General features: G+C 39.2%; 1 protein-coding gene and 1 long non-coding RNA gene across 4 annotated transcripts in view; one reads left to right on the top strand and one right to left on the bottom strand.

Moving 5' to 3' along the window:
• On the bottom strand, positions 1–22,526 carry ammecr1 (AMMECR nuclear protein 1). The gene is given in 6 exon segments (NM_200581.1): positions 1–438; positions 2,025–2,121; positions 3,253–3,343; positions 10,126–10,240; positions 14,149–14,259; positions 22,114–22,526. Coding segments are annotated over 6 exon segments (930 nt in total). The 5' UTR covers positions 22,515–22,526; the 3' UTR covers positions 1–323.
• LOC141379927 (uncharacterized) overlaps positions 21,193–23,169 on the top strand; it is a 6,897-nt gene continuing 4,920 nt past the window's right edge. Inside the window, exon 1 of one of the 3 annotated variants that reach the window (XR_012396989.1) lies at positions 21,193–22,075. This is a non-coding gene — a long non-coding RNA (uncharacterized lncRNA). Of the gene's footprint in view, positions 22,076–22,807 lie in introns of those variants that run through there. The other 2 variants (XR_012396987.1, XR_012396988.1) reach the window with 2 other exon arrangements.

Raw genomic sequence — 23,169 nt, forward strand, 5'->3', positions numbered from 1 at the left:
TTTTTTTTGTTTGTTTTTTTAAAGAAAAGAAAAGGGGTCGATCGAGATATATATAGTCATATATATATGCTGCAAAAACTAAATTAATACAAAGGATTAAAAATGAGGAAATAAATGAATTTTTTGTTTTCTTCTGGGTTTATAATCGATCACCTAATGCTGATTTTGCACCCGCTGCCATGCCCCGGTCAGACTGAAGACACGGCAGCGGAAACTATCATCATAAAATGGTACAGTAGTAGAGATAGCTAGACCAGGACGGGGCCGGCTCTCCGGGGAAGATGTCCGCCGAGAGCTCCAGGGACTGGTCATGCGGCTCGCTGTCAGGAATAATGGTTGTAGGGAGGGAGCGGGTGCCCGATGCCGTTCTGGTAGTGATGGTGCTGGCGGTGGGCGATGTATTCTGCGTAGCTCATCGTCATCTTCTCACTACGGTACCTGAGAAAGACACCAGAGGTCAGTACCGGGCATTATTTTGATAATCGATTAATCTACCGATGCAAGTGATTGAGTAATTGGATACGTGTGAAGCTGCGGTCACACTGGGCTTTTCCTTCCATAGACTTCCATTCATACGCACGCAAATGCGTCAGACTGGAAACGCAGGGTCATGCGTTAAGTTTCACAGGTCGCTACGGTGCAAAGTTCAAGTTTGGTGAACTCTGACCGGCTAATCGCATCAGTTGACTGTGTGAGACCAATTGAGGATCAAAACATGACCTTTCTGGACAGAAATTTAAAGGGTCACGAATCACCAGAACACATGTGTTGAGCTGTTGACAGTGGTATATGTGTCCCACACTGCTATAAACACTATTAGGACACCTATATCTCACTAAAAAGTGAAAATTGGTTGTTTTTGCGTTATTTTGAGCAAATTCGTTCTTCCGGTTTGAAACGAATTTTTGAAGCTGCGTCACAGTCATGAGATAATAGCGTGTATTCCAGCGTGCAGACTGGACGTCTGTGCCAGAGTGTCCCGTATTACGTCTCTGAGTGTGTTGCATTCATTCATGAGTAAGGCTTGGTTCAAACCAATCAGCGCGCTCCATTATGTATGAGCTGCAACTTCATTAATATGCATGCTAGCTTTCTTCGACTTTACCTGAAACAGTGTTCAGACGGCAGAGAGACGACACACGTGTTGCCAAAAGTTGTGGGAAAAAAATAAGAGTTGTTTGGAGATACGGGTCGCCAGTGTTGCTTTCATAATGTGAAGGTTTTGTTTCATTCTCTCTCTATGAGAGCGCTGCTGGACTCACGTATGGATCCGTGTAAGTGGTGCGCTGCAGAAATGCGTTTGTTTGGAACATTTTTTACTTAAGAGCATTTCTCATCTATGGTGAGATCCGGATTTGCTGCTTGTCTCCTTTAAAAAAGATGCAGCTCCAGTGTGAGCTGATTATCCTGTCTACAGATTCGGTAAGTGTGTGTGATCAGCGCCCTTTCTTTGTTCATTCAGATGGCAAAGGTATAGTTCGCTTTGTCAGCAGTACTCTTTCAGTGTTTACAGACAGACCTTAGTCAAAATGATTTCTAAGTTACTTAGTTTACAGTACATTAATATCACCACAATATTGAAAGCTCTGCTGTAAATGCTGCTTATGCTACACGTGAACACTGTAAGCAAACATTTGCCGACCGTCGTGTTGAATTTTCGCCGCATTTTGTGACAGGATAGTCTACACACATGGCCCTTTAAAACATGGAGCAATCGCTCCCTTTTTAAATGTCTAATAAGCTTGTTTAGTCACACCCCTTTTCGCAGCGCCGTACGACAGAATTCCGCACACACAAAATTTTGTGATCGCAGCTTAATTCGTATTTCTCTCATTATTTAGACCAAATGTGGTCATGAAAAGACAAATTAGACTAGTTAATAGAATTTATTAAAACTATTTTGTATAACAATGAATGAATAACACATTGTATAAGGCACAAAATTATCGGAAAAATACTTGTTTCACAGGAGGGTCAATCATTTCGACTTGAACTGTATGTTTAGCATGTGAACACAATCTCACCTGGTCAATTTAATAGTCTTCCTGAAGTCATTTGTGATGGGAGCTTTGTATCCTCCCTTTCGAAGTAAGGAATCTATGGTCTGAATGTGGTCCCATCCTACAGAGAGAACAAACACAGATGCTTTATTTCAGACCCATGGAGGATTCATCTTTGAGTCTATTCTACATTACATTTCTGTGCAGAAGTCAACATTTGAACAGGATCGACACCACCAAAGTTGGCCTAAAACTACTGAACTACGCCCATTCTTTTGCCTTAAAACTATTTCGATTAAGGTTTTTGGTCACACTTAGCAGTGAGGCTTCATTAGTGTATTTGATAACATGAACTAATATTGAACAATACAGCATTTATTAATCATAGTTTAACATTCACTAATGCGTTATTGATAACCAAATTCATGTTTATTAGCATTAATTAATGCACAGTGAAGATGAAAAAGCAACAACTTTGAAGCAATTGACTGGCATTAACGAAGATGAATAAATACTGTGGCAAATGTATTGCTTGTTCATGTTAAAGGGGACCTATAATGTTTCTCTGATGTGTGTAGTGTGTGTGTGCTTCAGTTTGAGCACAGTAGAGCACAGAGATAATGTTCTTCAGCTCTCTGAGAATGACCCTTTCAGGTTTTGATCCTAATTGTGGTGTTTTGCTGACTGTCGCTTTAAATGCAAATGAGATTGTGCTCCTTTCAGAAAGGGGCGGAGGTACAGATGCCTGTGTGTCAGTGTTGTGCGAACAGGTCTGATGTGCATGTGTGTGTGTTCATGCTTCTGTCAGTCTATGTGGCTCCTGTCGCTGTTCATCTTAAACTCCACATCTATAATCCTCTTAGTCTATGCTGACATTATCTTCAGCAGCTCAAACACTCTAATGGCGAATGGACAGACGGCTGCTTCTCACTCAGGGCTGCTGTTTATGCTAATGAGATTGAGAGATGGGCACTAGTGGGTGGGGCTTTCCCACTCTGATGACACATACAAAGGGAGAATGCCAATCAAAGTGTTTCATTCATCAAGTCTGATTGTAAACAATACATTTCATTCAGGTTTACTATTAGAGGCTGCTGGAGATAGTCACACACTGCTGACACACAACTGGGCTTAAACCCCACGTAAATGTGCATAACAGCTCCCCTTTAGCCAATACAGCATTATTGTGATGTTTTTGATCCTCTTCAAATGTTGAGCGCAGTATAAACCTCAAGATCTCAGAAATGCTCACCTTGCTCCTTCGCAACCTCTGGCAGGTAGGTGGCGGTGCGCTTTGATCCTTTTTCATTAAAAAATTCTATCCTAATGCCGTGAACACCCACCTACGAAATAAAAAGACATTTGTTTCACATCAGATCTGCATGTAAACGATAATTCGATAAATGATAACATCCACATGATCATGTTTTCCTGCTGCCGACATACAAGTTGTATATCTGTGCATTCGCGGACAGTTTCAACTGCTGATCCATTACATGAAGATGTCACTGATGATATTAACTCATGGACATTTTGATCATGTTAGCCCCTTCAATTACACTCATTGGCCACTTTATTAGGTACACCTGTTCAACTGCTTGTTAATGCAAATGTCTAATCAGCCAATCACATGGCAGCAGCTCACTGCAAGATGATCTGCTGCAGTTCAGAGTGAGCATCAGAATGGGGACGAAAGGGGATTTAAGAGACTTTGAACATGACATGCCATGCTGATCTACTGGGATTTTCACGCACAACCATCTCTAGGGTTTACAGAGAATGCTCCGACAAAGAGGTAATCTCCAGTGAGCGGCAGTTCTGTGGGCGCAAATGCCTTGTTGATGCCAGAGGTCAGAGGAGAATGGCCAGACTGGTACCAACTGATAGAAAGGCAATGGTAAATGTACTCACATGGCCTCCACAGTCACCAGATCTCAACCCAATAGAGCAGCTTTGGGATGTGTTGGAACGGGAGATTGGCATCATGGATGTGCAGCCGACAAATCTGCAGCAACCGTGTGATGCTATCATGACAACATGGAGCAAAATCTCTGAGGAATATTTCCAGTAGCTTGTTGAATCTCTGCCATGAAGGATTAAGGCAGTTCTGAAGGCAAAAGAGGTTCCACCTGGTACAAATAAGGTGTACCTAATAAAGTGGCCAGTGAGTGTGAAAACAGTCAAGATTGTTTAGTACTTTTAAACGGCTTTCGGTTTTGCCACCATTTTAGTTTTATTTAAACATTATTCAGCTATTACTGTCAATCTTCAGCCCTCAAGTTGCTTGGAGAAAATGACTATGATAAACGATGAGTTAAATGAACTGTTCACAAATGTGGACATCGTGTGTTAAAGGGTTAAATGCACAAAGATAGTTCATTATTTGCTCACCTCTTTACTCGTTTCAAACCTTTATAAGTTTCTACTTTTAAATCACACAAGATATTTGGAATAATGTCGGAAACCTGTAACCATTACCAAATACTATGGAGGTCAATGGTTACCTGTTTTCAGCATTCTTTAAAATATCTTCTTTTGTGTTTAACAGAATGAAGAAATTCATGAAGGTTTATAATAACTTGAGGGAGAGCAAACAGAGTAAATGTAGATTTTTGGGTGAACTAACCCTTTAAGTGTATATATGTTGGTTGTAATACAGTTTCCGGAGTCTGCCATTGATTGGTTGATGCACTAATAAGATGACCTGCACACCTTACGGATGGTTTTATAGACTTTTAAACAATCTGGCTGGATGATGTTGGGAAGTCATGGTTGTAGATGATATTCCTTTTACAATCAAGGGACTTAAATAAAAGGTTTATTTTATTTATGCTGTTCTGAAATGTTGATTTTAAGCATCGAATGGGTTGCATGTGGTTAATTATGATATTATCTGAACAGTTGAAGACGTATTTATCAGCCAGAATATTCCCCAATCCCCCCCCAAAACAATCTTGTGTACAGCTGAAGACAGAAACTAATAAAAGTGTTGATGCACTAGAGGAGAGAGTAAATAGTGAGTAAATGTTCATTTCTAGGGTGAACTGTCCCTTTAAAGTAGTAAAAGTGTACACTATAGTCAGGCAGGACATGGTATTCATAGACCACAAATCTAAGCGCTCACAAAAATGAAAAGTTCAATGGAAACTCTGTTTAATGTGCCTCAGCTCTTCTCACACACATTAGCCAATTTTCCAGAGCCAGAGCCAACAGACCTGGAGCCACGGTGCTAAAATCCAGCTGTGTTCCTCTACTGTTGGGCCTGTAACGCCCTAAAACACATCATTCTGAACAAACGTCACACAACACCGCCATTTCACCAGCACTGACCACAAAAGAACATGACAAACAGTGCATTTGCTCAGGACTTCAGCATTTAATGCATCTTCAGATGGCTGAAGCTCCTGTGAAACTACAGTTTGTTGAGGTGTTCGAATCTATGTGTCTTAGGGATATCTATAAGCCAGTGTTTCCCAACCCTGTTCCTGAAGGCACATCAACTGTACATTTTTACCTCTTCCTTATCAAACACACCCGAATCAACTCATCAGAACATTAGAAGAGACTCCAAAAACTGCAATGAATGATCAGATAAGGGAGACATCCAAAATATGTACTGTTGGTGTGCCTTCAGGAACAGGGTTGGGAGACACTGCTCAGCTAGTGTGTGTTCAAAACAGTGACAAAATTAGCATTCAGAAAATTCATAAAAATCCAAGGTTTGCAGTTTGTCATGGATAAACATGGCTTTATTTTTTGACGTCACCTTAAACTTCAGTTTCTCATCAAATCTTCTGACCAATTAAATATTGCAGATGTGCACATTGCACATATATTGAAATAATTCCGCAATAATAATAATGTTAATAATAATAATAATAAAAATATGTCTGTTGTCTTAAGTTACCAAGAAACTGACATACTGAATTGCTGTGCTTATGCCAATCAGGTTAATTTTACATAAGGCTGACACTACCATCTATGTATAAACAAAACAAATGAGAAACGGCACACATTAGGTCAGTCCAAACTCGGTCCTGGAGGGCCGGTGTCCTGCAGATTTTACTTCCAACCCCAATTAAACACACATGAACCAGCTAATTAAGCTCTGCCTTGGTAAACTAGAGTTCCAGGCAGGTGTGTTGGAGGAAGTTGGAGCTAAACTATGCAGGACAGCGGCCCTGCAGGACAGAGTTTGGACACCCCTGCCTTATGTGTTTCTTTAAATTAGGGCTGCACAATATCACAAAATTATCATTATTGCAATAACAATATATGCAATATAGGGATTGCAAATGCCTGTGATAAATGACATTTTATGCATTGGTTTTTAAATAAATTTGACCAATTAGATGGGGCCTTACTATCCTTAGCCCCGCCTCCACAGTTCTGCTATTGGCGGAAAAAAGTGAAATTACAATCAAGTCATTAAATCACCATCAAGAGTTTCATTTTATATTTAACACAACATGTATTTTGAAGAATGCTGGAAATGAGTAGCACAAAATACTACAGAAGTAAATGGCTACCAGTTTCCAACATTCTTCAAAATATCTCATTTTGTGTTCAAACACATTTGGAACAAGTGAAGATATATATACATAAATTTTTTGGGTGAACTCGCTCTTTAAATACTTGGAGCTACAACTATAAGGACAAGATTAGTTTTATAAACCAAATAATTCATTCATTTTCCTTTCGGGTTAGCTCCTTTATTCATCAGGGATCACCATAGTGGAATAAACAGAAAACTTACCCAACATATGCTTTAAGCAGTGGATGCCCTTCCAGCTGCAACCCAGTACTGGGAAACACCTATACACACTCATACACTACGGCCAATTTAGTTGATCAATTTCCCTATACTGCATGTGTTTGGACTGTTGGGGAAACCGGAGCACCCGGAGGAAACCCACACAAAAATGCCAACTGACCCAGCCAGGACTCGAACCAGCGACCTTCTTGCTGCGACTCCACAGTGCTAAACAATGAGCCACTGTGTCGCCTTTTTCTAAACATGTGACTCCTATGATTTCACAAGCTGATTTGTAACGCCCTTTTGCATCTCTGTATTTCTAACTAAACTATGACTTGTCTATTGTCCTGATGTGGCCGCTAAATGTCCGTAAGCAAAGTCTGGATCAGTCACACTGCAGATCAGCCTTGGCCAGCTGACATGGAGGAAAAAAACACTCAAAGAAACAACTAGCAATGCCACCACTTCATGCACTTTTAAAACCAGCATTCCTCAACATCGCTCATTTTGCACCAAAGGAAATTTCCAGGGTATCTGCAGCTTTCTAAGAGTTATATTTAAGACCATTTTAATAACACACTGGATAGAATGTGAGACTAATTGTATATAGTATAATTTTATAGCACTTAATTTGCAACAAAAACAGCACACAACACAAATTAATTACCAACCTTAACACTCTATCACATATAGATCGTAGGGCTGCACGATTCTGGCAAAAATGTGAATCACGATTTTTTTGTTGTTGTTTAAAATCAAGATGACGATTTTGTATAAGTATATAACTTTACTCACACGGGAAACTTGGTCACGTGAATGGTTTGTAAGCACAATTAAGTGCACACACAGCATCCCAAATCATCTGATAATTGTAAGTAAGTCCAAAAGGCAACTGACTGTGTAAAGCCGCATTAAACAACACAAAAATGTGATGAATATACCGACCCAGGTAAATAAGGTGCACTAAAATGCACTTTAAGTATACTTAGTACACTTTTCAGTAATGTACTAAAAGTGCTCTATTTTCGCACACTAATATTGTACTTAATGTACTAAAAGATAAGCATTAAGTATATGTTAAGATAAACTTAATACCATCTAAGTGCACTCAACTGTGCTATTGAGATACCCTGAAATTAAACTAAAATGTGCTTTTAACATACTATCTGTATTTAAAAAAATATATATTTAGTTACAACTAGAAATATGATTGAACCCTAATTTTAAACATTTATAAATATATTTAAGAATAGATTAAAGTATAATAGTAATATATTAAAAGAATATACAAAATGTGAAAAAAAGTGTGCTAAAATACAATTTAAGTACACCAAGTATATTTTTAAAATAATGTACTAAGTGCTCTATTTTCGCACACTAATTTTGTACTTAATGTACTAAAAGATAGTATTAGGTATATGTTAAGATAAACTTAATACCATCTAAGTGTACTCAACTGTGCTATTTTGAGACACACTGAAATTGAACTAAAATGTGCTTTTAACATAATATATCTGTATTTTTAAAATATATATTTAGTTACAACTAGAAATATGATTGAACCCTACTTTAATATATTTAAATATATTTATGACTAATTTAAAGTATAATAGTAATATATTAAAAGAATATACAAATTGTAAAAAAAGTGTGCTAAAATACTGTATTAAAAGTGTTTTAGGGAAATGTACTTCTACTACAATACATTACTAATAGATTTTTAATAAAGTCAATTTAATGTAAACTTAAAATGACCACACTCAAAATCACTTTAAGTGTTAGTGATAATAGTGCATTCACATTAAGTGTACTTAAGTACAACCTTTGGGAAAATGTACTTCTACTACAATACATTACTAATAGACTTTATATATATTAACTTATTTTAAACTTAGAATTAGTATGTAAACAGTGTACTAAATATCAACTAATGTTTAAATCATTTAAAGCACACTTTTGAAAAACAAACTAATAAAACTCTTGGATGTTTTTTCTGTAGTGTACTTTATTGTAGTACACTAAAAATTTATTTAAGTATTACCGGTATTTAGTATACTTTTGTCAAGTGTACTAAAGTCCTACTAAAGTATAAACATACTTTTAATTAGTATATTTATAGTGTAAAGCCATCAAACTTTTATTTAACACAAAAAATAATGTACTAACAATGTATTTGCGGCTATTTAAGTGTATTTTAATTGCATTTAAATATATATTTTTTTCACCTGGGGAGTTCAGTGGCTAATCTGCCGGAGTCAGCTGAGCTGAAGTGACAGCGACCAGCGAGACCTAGCTGTCACTCAAGTGGCCACGCCCTTAATTATGCAAACTTAATATAGCCTAATATAAAGCAAACAGGTGAGTTATAAAAAAATGTACCCCCTCACAGTTGTCATGAAGGGTAATGTTAGCTATATGAACCAAACTCGTTCTTTGTACCAGGCTTTAAACACTTTTTTTCTGCAGTAAAGTTGGCCATTCTAACAGAGGGCTCAATTGAAATTTGCTCTATTATGGAGCCAGGACTAGCGGATTTTCGATGAGTTCGACTTCTCAAGAGACAGCGGTAGGTTGTCGCTTGGTTGGAACATAGTAGTGTAATTCTGCACACACACTATAACTTGCTGTTAAACTCAATATAACTAATATATAAAAGCCAGAACATTTTTTGCACAGGCCTATCTAAAGGGTTAATGCTGCAGCTGATGAATTATTCCACTTCCCAACAAGGAAAACCAGCAGCAATCAAGAATGCATGATTATCTGCTGTCACGGCTTTGCAATCAAAAAAAGTGATTATAATGGAAGTCAATGAGGCCAAAACAGCCCCAACATAACCAAAGGGGAGTCAATCTGAACAATAGATTTAGACTATGGTATTAAAGACCAGCAGACACCCTGATGTCATCAGCGTCTGCACTGCTGTAAACCACGGAGGACACACTTTGTCTGAACAAGCAGAAACACATGCACACAGTCTCATGTTCATGTGTTCACATGGCCTGAATCATCCAGATTACAGCGTGTGACACCAGGATAAGTCTGTGTGCTTTATCTGAAAGCCAGGGCGCAGTGAGTAGGCACTTCTGCACAGACCAGAACCACTGATAATGATAAATGATCATGTAATCTACAGGCTGTCCATCAACAGGGTGGAGATGAAGACTGGATCGCTGTGCACACGAGAAGCAGATCGTGAAGGCGTCGCATTTATGACGAAATATAAGTATCTAGCAGCTCACCGTAAGGTGCAAGCTCCCTCTTCACACATATTTTTGGGCATATTTGCAAATTGTTTGGCAATTCTGAGAAAAACTAATGTTAAACGGATCACTAGTGTAATAATGACAGATGGAAATAGCTTCTTACCTCCCAGTCTAGGTAATCACCAACATCCTCAAAGTTGGTGAGCAGAGACACTGAGCAGAAGAGGCGCGGCAGCTCGTCCCTCGTCATGGGGGGAAAGCGACTGTCTTTAAGGGCACTGCCAAGGGAACATGAAGACAAGATTTAGAGCAAAGCCATGCAATCTCAAGAGTAGTGTCGTCAAGATACTGGAATTATGGTACCTTACGGTACTGAATTTTTAAGAACATCCATTCCCCTCTAACATTTCAGCAATGATGAGTGTGTTGTTAAACATTGCTGATTGACCATTGTGTTCAAATGCTCAACAGAAATGACTGGGATTGGCTATAAAGGTTAACCGCAAGCGTTTTGGAGCATTTTGCAGTGACCTTGCAAACTCTGGAATATCCTTCCTGATATCAGACACTCACTAGATTAAAGACCTATCTTTGTAGTAAAGCATACACTCAGTGCATCACTTAGCCGTATGATACATGAATGTGCTCCACACGCAGGTTTCTGCATCTCGTTTATATACACTATGAACAGCAGCTAAGCTAATTATTCTCTTTATTCTCTATTTCCACCTGGGGGATGCTCATCCCGAGGCCCTCAGACTATGCAGTGCCACTGATTCGATCCAAGACCAGCGACTAGATGATCCCAAGGTTTCCATAATCCTGGACCAGGTCGTATCCTGAACAGCTGCTGTGTTGGTCATGGAGGGGTGGAGAGCATGAGACTCCAGGGACAGACGACTCTTCGCTGAGGTCCAGCTTCCAGCCTCTGGCGCCTAGACTGCAGCTCTGCACAAGACGTTTGGCCAGCGGAGAAATGGTCGTGCCCAACTGAGCCTGCTTTCTCTCAAGGTTTTTTTTAATTCTTCACTTTCCCCAATTGATAAAGTTTCTTTCCCTCTCCACTGTGGCCTCTAGCATGCATGGTTCGGGATCTGTAGACCTGCTCATAGATGGATTTGCTCTTCAGTGTTTGGACTCTCAGTAGTGATTTAAACCACACTGAACTGAGCTGAACTGAACCTCTAAAAACTAAACTACACCGTTTACATTTACTATGATCTTATATGTGAAGCTGCTTTGACACAATCTACATTGTAAAAGCGCAATACAAATAAAGCTGAATTGAACTTGTGATCTTTACAGCCAATCACAGTCATTTCTGTTGAGCATGTGAACACAAGAGCCAATCAGCATTGATTATTGCTCAAATGTTTCGAACCGAAATTACAGTCTCATGACAACACTACGCAAGAGTGTGATCAGATGAAAGATCATTAGAGTAAATCTTCAAAATGTCTAGTGCAATATGGTGAAACATCACCACTAACATGAGTATAATGCTTGAACAACGGGTTAAACATCTTCTCACACTACGGAGACCTATTTTCATCACATATGCTCAACTATGTGTGGGAAGTACACTCGTTTAAATTAATTAAACATCGCAAAATAGTTACTAAACTGGCGACAGCAGAGCTTGAATTTCCAACTCTGCAAAGATTCACTTTTAGCAAGCTGAGTTTAATGAGTCAATTAATCCATACAATCAAGCCAATAATTGACATCTTCCTCAAAAACAGTGGGTCTCATTCCCTAACCATACGTCAACAAATGTATGTGTGAAATGTGCGTTCGGATGTCACAAATAAATTACGATCCATCAAAACTTTTGTACTAACAGTTATTTTAGTTGTACGGCTTATACCAAATGTATGCAATCATCATGACACCCGTGGCCTTGTAAACATGTATAAAGAACCCTACATATAGTTAGATGTGTTCTTTAAAGGATGAAAGGTCATTAGACATTAAAAATGTATATTACAGTAAGGTATGTATATTTAGAGGTCCAAACAAAGGATGATTTGTGTGTCTCACCTTGTGTTTGGAGGCATGGCAACAGAGACTGCGTCTTTAGAGAAGGGACAGATATGTTTTCTGAGAGTGATGAATGGCTGTTCTGGCCCCGATCACACCGAATGCATTATTTTTTTTGCAGTGATAGGAGCCTTTTTAAATCCGTTTTCTATTGGCATCAAGTGTTTCAGAACTGAAAGTATGTTCAACATCCAACCTTTATTACCATAGATGTAATTTGTCTTCGTTTTGGTGCCTTAACTGTCTCTTAATTCTTGTCATCTTATAATTTTCTCAGGATAAGTGCCACTTTTTTTGCGGAAAGCCCTTGTACGGAGCTGGTGTGGGCGTGTATTATGCAAATTACTAACTTCATGTTTGCAGACACTAAAGGCTGATTTATACTTCTGCATGAAGCGCATGCGTATGGTCCAGCAAAGCCCTCGCCGTGGCTGATGTGCACCTCTCAAAAATGTAACTACACGTCACGACGACGCATAACGCAAGCGCTGTGACTGGTCAGGTTGGTATCGGTGACAAGTGTGGGTGGTGGGGAGAGCCATGAGCCCGATGGAGTCAAGTGTTTACAAGTGTGGAGTCCCGTGAAGGAGCTCTAGATGGAGACTGTTGTTTTATGTTCACCTCATGGTTAAATGTTGTTGTACATCCGCCAGTTCCCACCTCTGAATAAGCGAGTTTTAGCTACTTGTACATTAAGGTAGTGTTCAGAAAAAACAAAACACCCATGAAGGAACCCGACACAGAGGAACAAACACCTCACTGCCAGCTAGTGTTTCAGAAGTGTTATTGCAGAGCAACACAAACAGCACGCACAAGTATAAATGCACGACTACGCGCAAGGCATGAGCCGGCGATCACTCGACGCAGAACTTTAAACCAGCCTTAATTTAAAACACTTCAAGTTTACTAACAGGTGAACGAGTTCACGGACAAAATCATGTGTGTACATGTGCTGAGAGTTAGGCGGAATGTTTTTGCGAAAAGTCCAAATCTGGGTATAAATATAAAAAACGTACGCCATTATTAGTGAATGAGACCCAGTACTTTTTAAAATAATAGCGCAAGCGAATCCGTGCCATTCAACATTTCCCAAACAACATGAACAAATATATTTGACAACAGCAGTTACTATATAAAATGTTCAGTGCTTATATGATATTTCTCTCTCCATATCTCTCGTTATTCGTGGGTGTTACGTTCTAAGAATAACAATAGACAAAATCCGCATAGTCAGCTTTATTTTTAACAATTATTATAGAAATGTAAAGGCTGTAAAATCCCTCACTACACTCTTTATACACTTTTCTCAGACAGGCACTAACATTCTCACCCTCTTCACTCAATTTGAGAGTCAAAAAGCTTCTTTTAGGGTTATAAGTCTTGCACTGACTTTCACCTGAACTTTGTATCTGTAAAATTGCCTCATTGCTTCTAATGTTTTCAAGAAACCAAACCATTTTTAAAAATGTAAGTAAAAACATAAACAATTGGTTGCTCTTTATTTTGAAATGTACTTGGTTACAGGATAACAACACATACAGCGGCATTATTTGCATACAATAAAACTTGTATAGGTAATAATAGTATAGTTTAGCATGAATGTAAATGTTGAGTAATTTGTAACACCTCTCAATAAAATCCGACAAATATTCCAGTAACTAATTATAAATGAATGACCGTGCAAGTGTTGTTTAATATTATAAAAAGCTCAATAAATGATGTTTTTGGGCTATTTTAAAGATCTTCTGACCTGATTTAACTGATTTTGTACTTGCAACTAGTATGACAACATGTAATATGAGAAAAGAAAATAGTTCGGGTTCGATTTAATGCATGTAATTAAGTACAGTTGTACATGGAACATGTGAGGAGGAGACATTTAAATAACGCATCACCAAATAATTGGTTCATTAGTAATAGCAGCACTGAGAGAAACAATTATTGTGAAGACACAAGTGTAAAAGCATTCTGTGTGTCCAATAGTTTGATGTGGCACAATGTTAACTAAAAATAGAAAGAAAGCAGGGAGGAAAGAACAGTATGTTCATTTAGAGATCAGCCTGAATACGGTATTTCATTGCATGAATTATGAATCAAGACAAAAGGGAACGGAAAGCAGACATTCACAGACAGAGATGTGTGGTACCTGGTAAGGGTGTACTCCCTGAGTCCTGAGTGCAGGTTCATGGCAGAAAATGTACCTATACAACCCCTTAACCGCTTGTCCCGGCCGATTTTCCAAGTGACAAACAGTGGACTGTTGAGAAAGGGGAAACAAACAGATCAGGATTTAAATTAGCCACAATAAAAAAAAAGAGCATTAACTGTGAATATATGCATGACCACAAAACTAAACTCGACAAATCACATTAAAGAAAGCCTAACTAAAAGTCCTGTGAGCTTAAATTAAAGTTTTTTTTTTTAATGGTAGAATATGTCTAAGCTAGTGTGCTTAAAAACAATGACAAAATTAGCATTTAAAAGGTAGAAATATGCGAAGTATTCAGTTTGTCACTTCCGCATAAATGGATATTCATCAAATCTTCCAAACCTTTCTTTTTATTGGCTTTTCATTTGACATGCTTGAGCCCAAACACAGCCACTAGCTGAGCTGTGAGGAAAATCAAAGGCTATTGGCTGATGTTTAAAAAGGGAAGGACTTTAACATTGCATTAAGCACATTCTTATGTGGAGATCTCTCCTTTCCTAAGAGAATAAATGAAGCATGCTGCATATAATCCCTTAAACATGTCTCTTATAACCATTTAGGGTGTTTTCACACCTACACTTTTGTTTGGGAACGTGTCTCGTTTGCCCAGTTAGCGCGGTTCGTTTGGCAAATGTGAACAGGGCAATCGCGCTCTGTTCCGCGCCAAAGTAATCGCTCCGAGATCGCTTGAGTGAGGTGGTCTCGGCTCGATTGAAACGAACCCTGGAGCGGTTCGATTGCAGTGAGAAAGCGATCCGAGCGCGGTTATATCACAGTGTTTTATGGATATGTAATAGGCTTACGGCTATATGAAGAGAGAATTATGAGTATGGCGGGAAGTTTCGCGAGTCTCCGGATGCCCGCAAACGAGTGATGATCTCCCGGTAATCTCACGTCTCCCTCCCAGTCCTCAAATAGGCATCGTCGCGCACCCTTCTCACCCCTCCCCACCACATCTCTCCTCAGACACGTCGCGCACACCCTGTCAAACACCACCAAACCACCACCTCTCCTGACAGCTGAGCGGGACGCTGCAAAATAAACCCTGACACTCTGACCAATGTGAGGAGAGTTTACTCATACGTGACTTGTTTTAGCTCTTTTGGTCCGATTAGAAACTTTGCCGTGTGAAAGCGAACCGCTCCAAGAGCAAAGAGCAACAATTGTAATCTCTGTTTCAGAACAACTGAATCCATTCACAGGTGTGAACGCAGCCTTAGTGTGGAAACGTCATGATCAGAAGCAGCTTTACAGAAAACAATATATAAGACAGATTTAAAATTCGATAAGAAATGACTAACAATGTAATTTGTAAACATTGCAAATAATTGGAAGAAGAATTTAACATGTCTTAAAGTTTGGAGTGTATATTTGATGCATAAGAATCTAAAATGGATCCTCCTTTGCTTGTAAACCCGTAAACGAACACTTGCTTTCGGTTCATGTGATCGGCCAGATTAATTTACCAATCGAGTCAAAAAATACGATTATAGATCGATACAGCTCTCCGGCCGATTGATCAGAGCATCCCTACTTTTTCCATTTACTCGCACTCAAGTGGTTTTAAACTTCTTCTGCTAAACACATTACAAAAAAAGCTGAAAGATGTTTAAAAAAGCAGCCGTTGATATCTAGAGTAGAAATAAAAAATACTATGAAAGTCAATGTAGTTTTTTTCACTATCTTTGTGTTCAACAGAACAATGAAACTCAAACCCAAGAGAGGAAATGGTGGCAATTATAATTTTGGTGAACTTTCAGCTACTATCCAAACAGTATTAGCGAGTATTTCAATCCCACCATTAAAGGCTAAAGTGGAGTTAATGAGGACAGGGATTAACTACACACGCCTGAGGTTACGGTCAATATTTAACCGCTCCCATAAAAAATGTATTCAACTCAATCAGTTGATCGTGATGGAAATTCAGAGAATAACCCCTCCGGCAAAAGTATTTGTGCATTCTAAACATGATGAATATATGCACAAACATGCAAATTAATAGACCAATTTAATTACTAGAAATCAGCTTTAAAACAAATTTATGATTTAAACGAATGAATGAAGCCATTAAATGATATGCAATCTAGGCCAAGTACTCTATACTTAAAGCAAAAAATTCATAAAATTTACAGTAAAAAGGGTGGCAGCTGTGGTTCCCGAAATTTAACTGAGATAATGTCAAATTATGACAGTAAATTACTGTATTTTATTAATTTATAGTCAATAGTAAAAACTGTTGTTTGATTTGGGTGCGTTAATCTCATAAGCATAACTCAAAAAGGCATGATCTGCACTCATTCAGTTATATCTTTTATTTCATATTCTTCGAGAAATATAACCTAAAACGTAACAAATATAAAAATATTATGTATAAATTCACTGAAACATTTCTGATTTGTCTTTGTTATTGAGAATTGTGATATTTCAAAAGATTTTTCACATGTATAAGTGTAGTTAGGGCTGGGCGATAGAACGGTATCGGCATTAATTAACCGAACACCATTGTCAATAATAATAAAAAACATTCTGTATGAATCGCTTTAATATTAAAATGTGTCTGCTAAGTGCTTGGAAGAAAAGCCAATCAATTTTGGGTCATTTTCTATCAAGGAGCGCGGCTTGCGGGCACAAATAAGAAGCGACGTGCACATGTAACTAGTACTAACCAATCTGCTTCACACTTTGTTGGAATAAACACATCTTTTTAAAGGACATCCTGGGATTTTTAACGACCACAGAGAGTCAAGACTCCCCGTCACTATACTGGGGTGTTAGGACCCACACAGACCGCAGGTTGAGCGCCCTCTGTTGGCCTCACTAACACCACTTCCGGCAACAACCTAGTTTTCCCATGTGGTCTCCCAATCAGGTACTGACCGAGCACAGCCCTGCACAGAGCTAGCTGCCGGCAAATCTTTACATAATTACCAATACAATAATTCAATAATAACCATCATAGTAATAATAAGAGAAACCTGCATTACAATCAGTGTTTATAACAGAGCTGATTTAACTTGAACCACTATTTTCCATTCTTGTTGAAATACGTTTAAATCTGTTTGCCTTTTTAGTTCAAGCGGAAGGCAAATATTGTGCAAGTGCAGTTTTTGCCTTTGGTACTATGCAATTCTGGTTGGTTACGCTTGTGATAATCCAATTACTGCTTGGATTTGTTACTAATTGGCATGTCATTTCTAAAGCAAGTTTATTTACACATTTAAAATTGTAAATTCTTTATTTTTAATATAACCTTATAACAAAGAAAAGTTTTTTGATTTAAACTTTGAAGTCAGTTTAATTTTTAAAAGTCATCAAATATAGCTATACCATGGCTGCCTTGAAGGAAATGAGCTAAATATGGACATGGCTGCGCAAACTGCTGACAGAGACAGAAGACAAAAGGTCTGAGGTAGTATTTTCATTGGGATCAGCAGCATTCCAGTGAAAAGAACAGTTGTCAGACTAAAGCCACCGGTGACATACTCAGAAACATGCTGTGAAACAAGAATACCCGACAATATACTGAGTGTTTCCAGATATAACCTCAATAAATGTGCTAAAATATTAATTACAAGTTTTAAATCACCTGGCGGCCCCACTGCACACACTAAGAAAGAAAATTAAAAGCTAACATGCTGAAAACATAGCAGTTTGCTTACAATATACTCAAATCCCAAAGTGAGGGAATTAGCCACGAAATAAACACATGAACTGTATGCTTCTGACAGTTATAACGGTTATTGTCATTAATTTTACCAAAAGATGTGTTGTGTGAAGACTATTTTTCTAAAACGCAAAAATAAAACTGCATTTTTCAAGCTTCAAGTCAAGACAGTGGACTTTCGATTTGGCTCACCATCTCATCTGAAAAGAGACCGAGTATGATGAAGAGGGTTGGGGCGAATGCCTTTGACAGAGATCGTCATTTCTCATGTGACGTGACCTTTTTATTTGTTTTATTGCTGAGTTGCAAAAAAGCAAACTGAAATTAGATGTTTCAATTAAATGTTGTAAATGAATCAGATTTTTAAATATGTAAATACTGTCACTTGACAAATAGAGGACTATGCAGAAGACATCAGCAAGCAAATTAAGGCAAAAATAGTGTAATCTTGTTATAATTAGATTGCTTTGCTTTTACTGTAATAAATTCATTATAAAATGTAAAAACAAATACTGTATTAGTTAATCTAAAACAGGGGTTTCCAAACTTTTCAGCACGCGACCCCTAAAATAACAACACCAGTGACTCGCGACCCCCAATATCCCCTGGGGTGGTTATAAATACAGAAAACTTGCATGCATTGGCGCACACACACCAATAGACCAAAGTCTGTTCTTCGTTTATTTTTTTTTTATGTATTTCAGTGCTGTAAATGGCACAGAAAGTTTAACCTGGTGTTATAAAATCAATCTGCTGCATCTGATGCTATTGCTGTGTCTTTAATATAATGTACTTACCCCAGGGGTCGCAATCCAATAGAACAAGTAAATAAGCTACTATAGTAACTATAAACGACTGTTTTTTTCTCTTAAGTTGGTTATGGATAAAATATGGTAATTCTTATGGTCTAATAATAATGAGTAGATTTTTGGAAATCACCAGGCGACCCCCCTTCATTGTTCCGCGACCCCTCAAGGGGTCCCGACCCCCACTTTGGGAACCACTGATCTAAAACAATGTTTTTTTGTCATTTTTAAACATTATTAATAAGATAGGAAATTAGCCATGGTAAATTACCCTACCTATATATGCCCACTGGCCTCAATCAAGTTTGGTTTTTGGCCCTTCATAAGAAAAGGTTTGAGTGCCCCTGATTTGGAGCAAAATTGTTGTTAACTAATAAATGGCTGTCTAAACTAGTGTCATAACCACTTATTACATTTGACCTATAGGTGGCTCTAGCACCATAACTGGCATTATAATGCCACTATAAATTAAGTGCAATAACACCGCTAAACAGAACTGAACTGAGGAGTGTGAAGGATGTGAACCTTTTTACTAACATAAAAATATTTTATTTAAATGATTACATTTGATAATTTCACACTTGCATGCGCGCGCTGCGCGTCTAGATTTGAAATAACAAATTTGAGCTCCTGTTAATAATGTGCGCTTGATTATTAAAGTGCTTCAGACATCCTTTCAGAAACGGACAGACCTGAGAGTGAAGCCTGAAAAAACAAAGGAGCAAATGATTCTTTCAGCAACCTAAAACATGCCATGTTTAACTATTATCGTCGCCTTTTGGCAATAGTATCTGGATGCAGCCTTTATGATGCAAGTTGAGACTGCATCACTCAGCGATGCAATGTCAGACACAATGCACTCAAATGGAGCAAGTAACGTCACTGTGACGGGTACTTAGGTGAGCCCATTAAAAAGCATTGGATGCAGCCTAGATTGCACTGCACCAGGTCTGCAGCCAGACCACTCTCCCTTTTGGACTATTATGAACTCTGAATGACAGGATTACTTTGTAACAGGATGTTAACGCTACATGTGCTGGTGAAACTTAAAGATGAGAGGTTTGTACTGACTGTATGTTTCATATCACGTATCAACCCAAATAAAACCTCAATGCATGTTTGGGGTATTTTTGTAATCGGTAACATTTCAGAGACTTTAAGGCTGTTCATATGTGTTCATAATTGTTTTATTTTTTATAATCACAGACAATACAGTAGATTATTTCGCATTATCATTGATCTGCAGCTATAATCGAATCCTTTTCATAGAAAGTTTAGTTATTAACATTTATTTCTACGTATTTATGTATATTTGTTTAGTGTGTCGCTTATGATATGTTAACTTTAAACAAGAATGACGTTGACTGCAAGTTTCTGCCGAACACCACACCTACCAAAGGAGTACCACTGGTGCCATTTGGCAGTGGAGACAAGTCTGATAAAAGTGACCCGCACCAAACCATACCATAAAAGAATATTTTATTTACAATATTACATTTGGTATTAATTCAGCATTCATCACGTCATCTGTTGAGCAAAAAAAAAATATATAAATTACACAATTATGTTTACCATGCTGAAAAATCCAGCTTAAACCAGCCTAGGCTGGTTGGCTGGTTTTAGCTGGTCGACCAGGCTGGTTTCCAGCCATTTCCAGCCTGGTCTTAGCTGGTCAGGCTGGAAAATGACCAGCCAAATCCAGCTAAAACCAGCTTGACCAGCCTGATTTAAGCTGGACTCCCAGCTTGGCTAGGCTGGTCAAGCTGGTTTTAGCTGGTCATCTCCCAGCCTGACCAGCCAAGACCAGGCTGGAAATGGCTGAAACCCCTCTAAAACCAGACTGGTCAACCAGCTAAAACCAGCCAACCAGCTTAGGCTGGTTTAAGCTGGATTTTTCAGCAGGGATAATCAATTAATTTATCTTGTAGATGCACAAAAACTGTTTGATTTATTAAAAAATGCTATAGCAGCAGGACTCAAACCTTATATACTTGATCCTGATAATAGACCTTTTTTATTGCACAATACTATAGGAAAATTACAGTAGAACATAAATGGTGATGGTTGTTGCTAGAAGGGATACAGCAACAGACGAAAGTAAACCAGAATTTATTAAATTACCTATTAAATTGTATTTTAAAAGCACCTACCCCACCTAAAAAATATTAATTATTGTTGTACAGTGTCACAAAAAGTATTTCATATTGATGCAAGTATCTAGACTTCACCATAATTGGTCAAATTATATTTATAGATTTAGTGTCTGGACCAAGGCAAGTGAGTCCACATACTGCCTTAACTCATATGTATATATGTGTGTGTGTGTGTGTGTGTGTGTCAGCAAGAGCAGAGGGAGGAACTTCAGTGAAGGCATTCATTCATTGACTAGTTTGACTAACGCTGACCAGCCGGATAAGATGAAGATCCCTCTAACACTCTTATAAAACAGCCCTCGATCTACTTTTACAAGCATACATAATCACACTTTACAACACACCAGCTGTCACTGAGAAAGCTTACCTGAACAGGGTCCGACTAATAAAGAGTGTTTAGCGGGTGGCAAAACAGTTGACGATCTAAACCGTTTGTTATTTTAAGTTTAGTTTGTGTACCGATATCACTTGTATTGCAGTAGATTTGTTCATCAATACATTGTTAATGACAATCAATGTAACTTATAGGAGAAACACTGTAGTTAGTGGGTTGTCTCAAATGAAAATCTCTAAGGGAAACGTAAACAACTCTAGGCTTTGTTAGCACTAGCTCGCTTCAGCTAATGTTTGACGGTAGTTCAGAGTAAAAATGTATATAACTCGAAGTTATTCGGGTGTAAAAATAGCGAATTATGCTCATAAAAGAAACTGGCAGAAAGTGTAAATGAAAAGGCAAACATTTTGCCGAAATGTGAACCGTGTGAGTTTGGCTAGCGGTGGTTAGCACGTTAGCTTGCAGGGCAGCTCGGATAGAGCAGAAAAGGCTAACACCCATTTAATCTCTTTCAGGGGAAAACACATCAGCTATTACTAATTAACGGACACGGCGAACATCAGCCGACTTCACTTGTAATCTTCGAAATAATACACGTTTAAACTTGTAAACACTATATTTACCCTATATAATTAAACATAGATTTTCCAATAAACTAAATTAATTAGTAGCTAGCGTTTATCGTTTGACGATTAATTCTAATACTCCTCCTTTCCTGTGTTCGGTTATGCTGTTCTGGTTTAGTAATCGGACGGGCTTGGATTATCGCTAGCTAGATTAGCGAGGAAAGTATTATTGCAGCATTCGCTGTGAACATCCAGCAAAGTCCTTTAAAACGCCCAGACTAGAAAACTTGACAGACTCGACGAAAGTCAAGAAAACAGGAAACACAGCATCTGTTGTTGAGGTAAACCAGGTCAACATAGCCATCTTGCTACTACTTACTAGGGGTCGTTTGTAAACCTGGGTGTTCGAGGAGGCTGGTATCCGTATAGATGGCAATAAAGCACGTCGAAGCAAAAGCAACACATCTCCGCCGAAACCACCATTTTCCTGGCTCCAGAGCCGGGGCTGAGAGTCGGGGAGAGGCCGGTGGAGTTGTAACCTCCGGGAGTCGCGGACAGCGCGTTGGTGTTGTTACCGCCGCTGCTACCGCTACCCCCCGGACCCCCCAGGCCGTTCACTCGATTCACGCTCCCGGCCACGACAGTCGACGACGACCCAATCCCCAGTTCCGATCCACAATGTCCGGTCCCGGCTACCCCGCTTCCCGCCCCGCCGGGACCCCCCGCGCCAGGGGATCCCGACAACTTTTGCTTCTTCACCCCGCAGCACCCGGCCGCCATCTTCGAACAATCTGCACCAACACACCGCTTCCGACCCATCACCGTCAGCGCGGGAAGGGCGGGTCGAAACGCAGACCACACGTAGAAATCCCACTGCGTCAGCACGTACGACGGACAATGCTCCACCTTCTCTTCCTTTTTGACAGACGTAATAAGAGGAGCTTACGTTTATATATATATATTTAAATATATATGTGTGTGTGTGTCTCCACGAAAGTCTGCAATGTCACCTGAGCCTTTCCCCCCTAATAAAATACGTAGCGTACGCTGCAGCCTTACGTAATGTTCTTAGGCAGCAAAATAAGCAATTATGTGTGTGACAGCACGCACAGGTCCATCCAAACACCAATTGACAGTCCAGCTGGGAGAATAAACAATAAACGTGGCCTGTAGATGAGCGATCTCCGGTGACCCATACAGGGTAGCCGAGCGCAGTCCCGGTGCCGTCAGTCGCTGCGGCTCGGCGACAGCACCATTCCCGCCGGCCACACGACCTCCTCACCGCGAGCCCGCCGCGTCTACCGAGCGCCAAAGTTTTCCGTCGACGGATCGCAGCGCTGTCATGCGGTTATTCGGGCGCATTTCCGAGCTGCATCATGGCACGGCCTCGGTCAGTCGTCCGCTGGGTTCCCCCGGTGTCTCCGAGTGTTCCGCC

This window comes from Danio rerio, chromosome 21 (assembly GCF_049306965.1).
Source record: "Danio rerio strain Tuebingen ecotype United States chromosome 21, GRCz12tu, whole genome shotgun sequence".
Taxonomy (NCBI): Eukaryota; Metazoa; Chordata; class Actinopteri; order Cypriniformes; family Danionidae; genus Danio; species Danio rerio.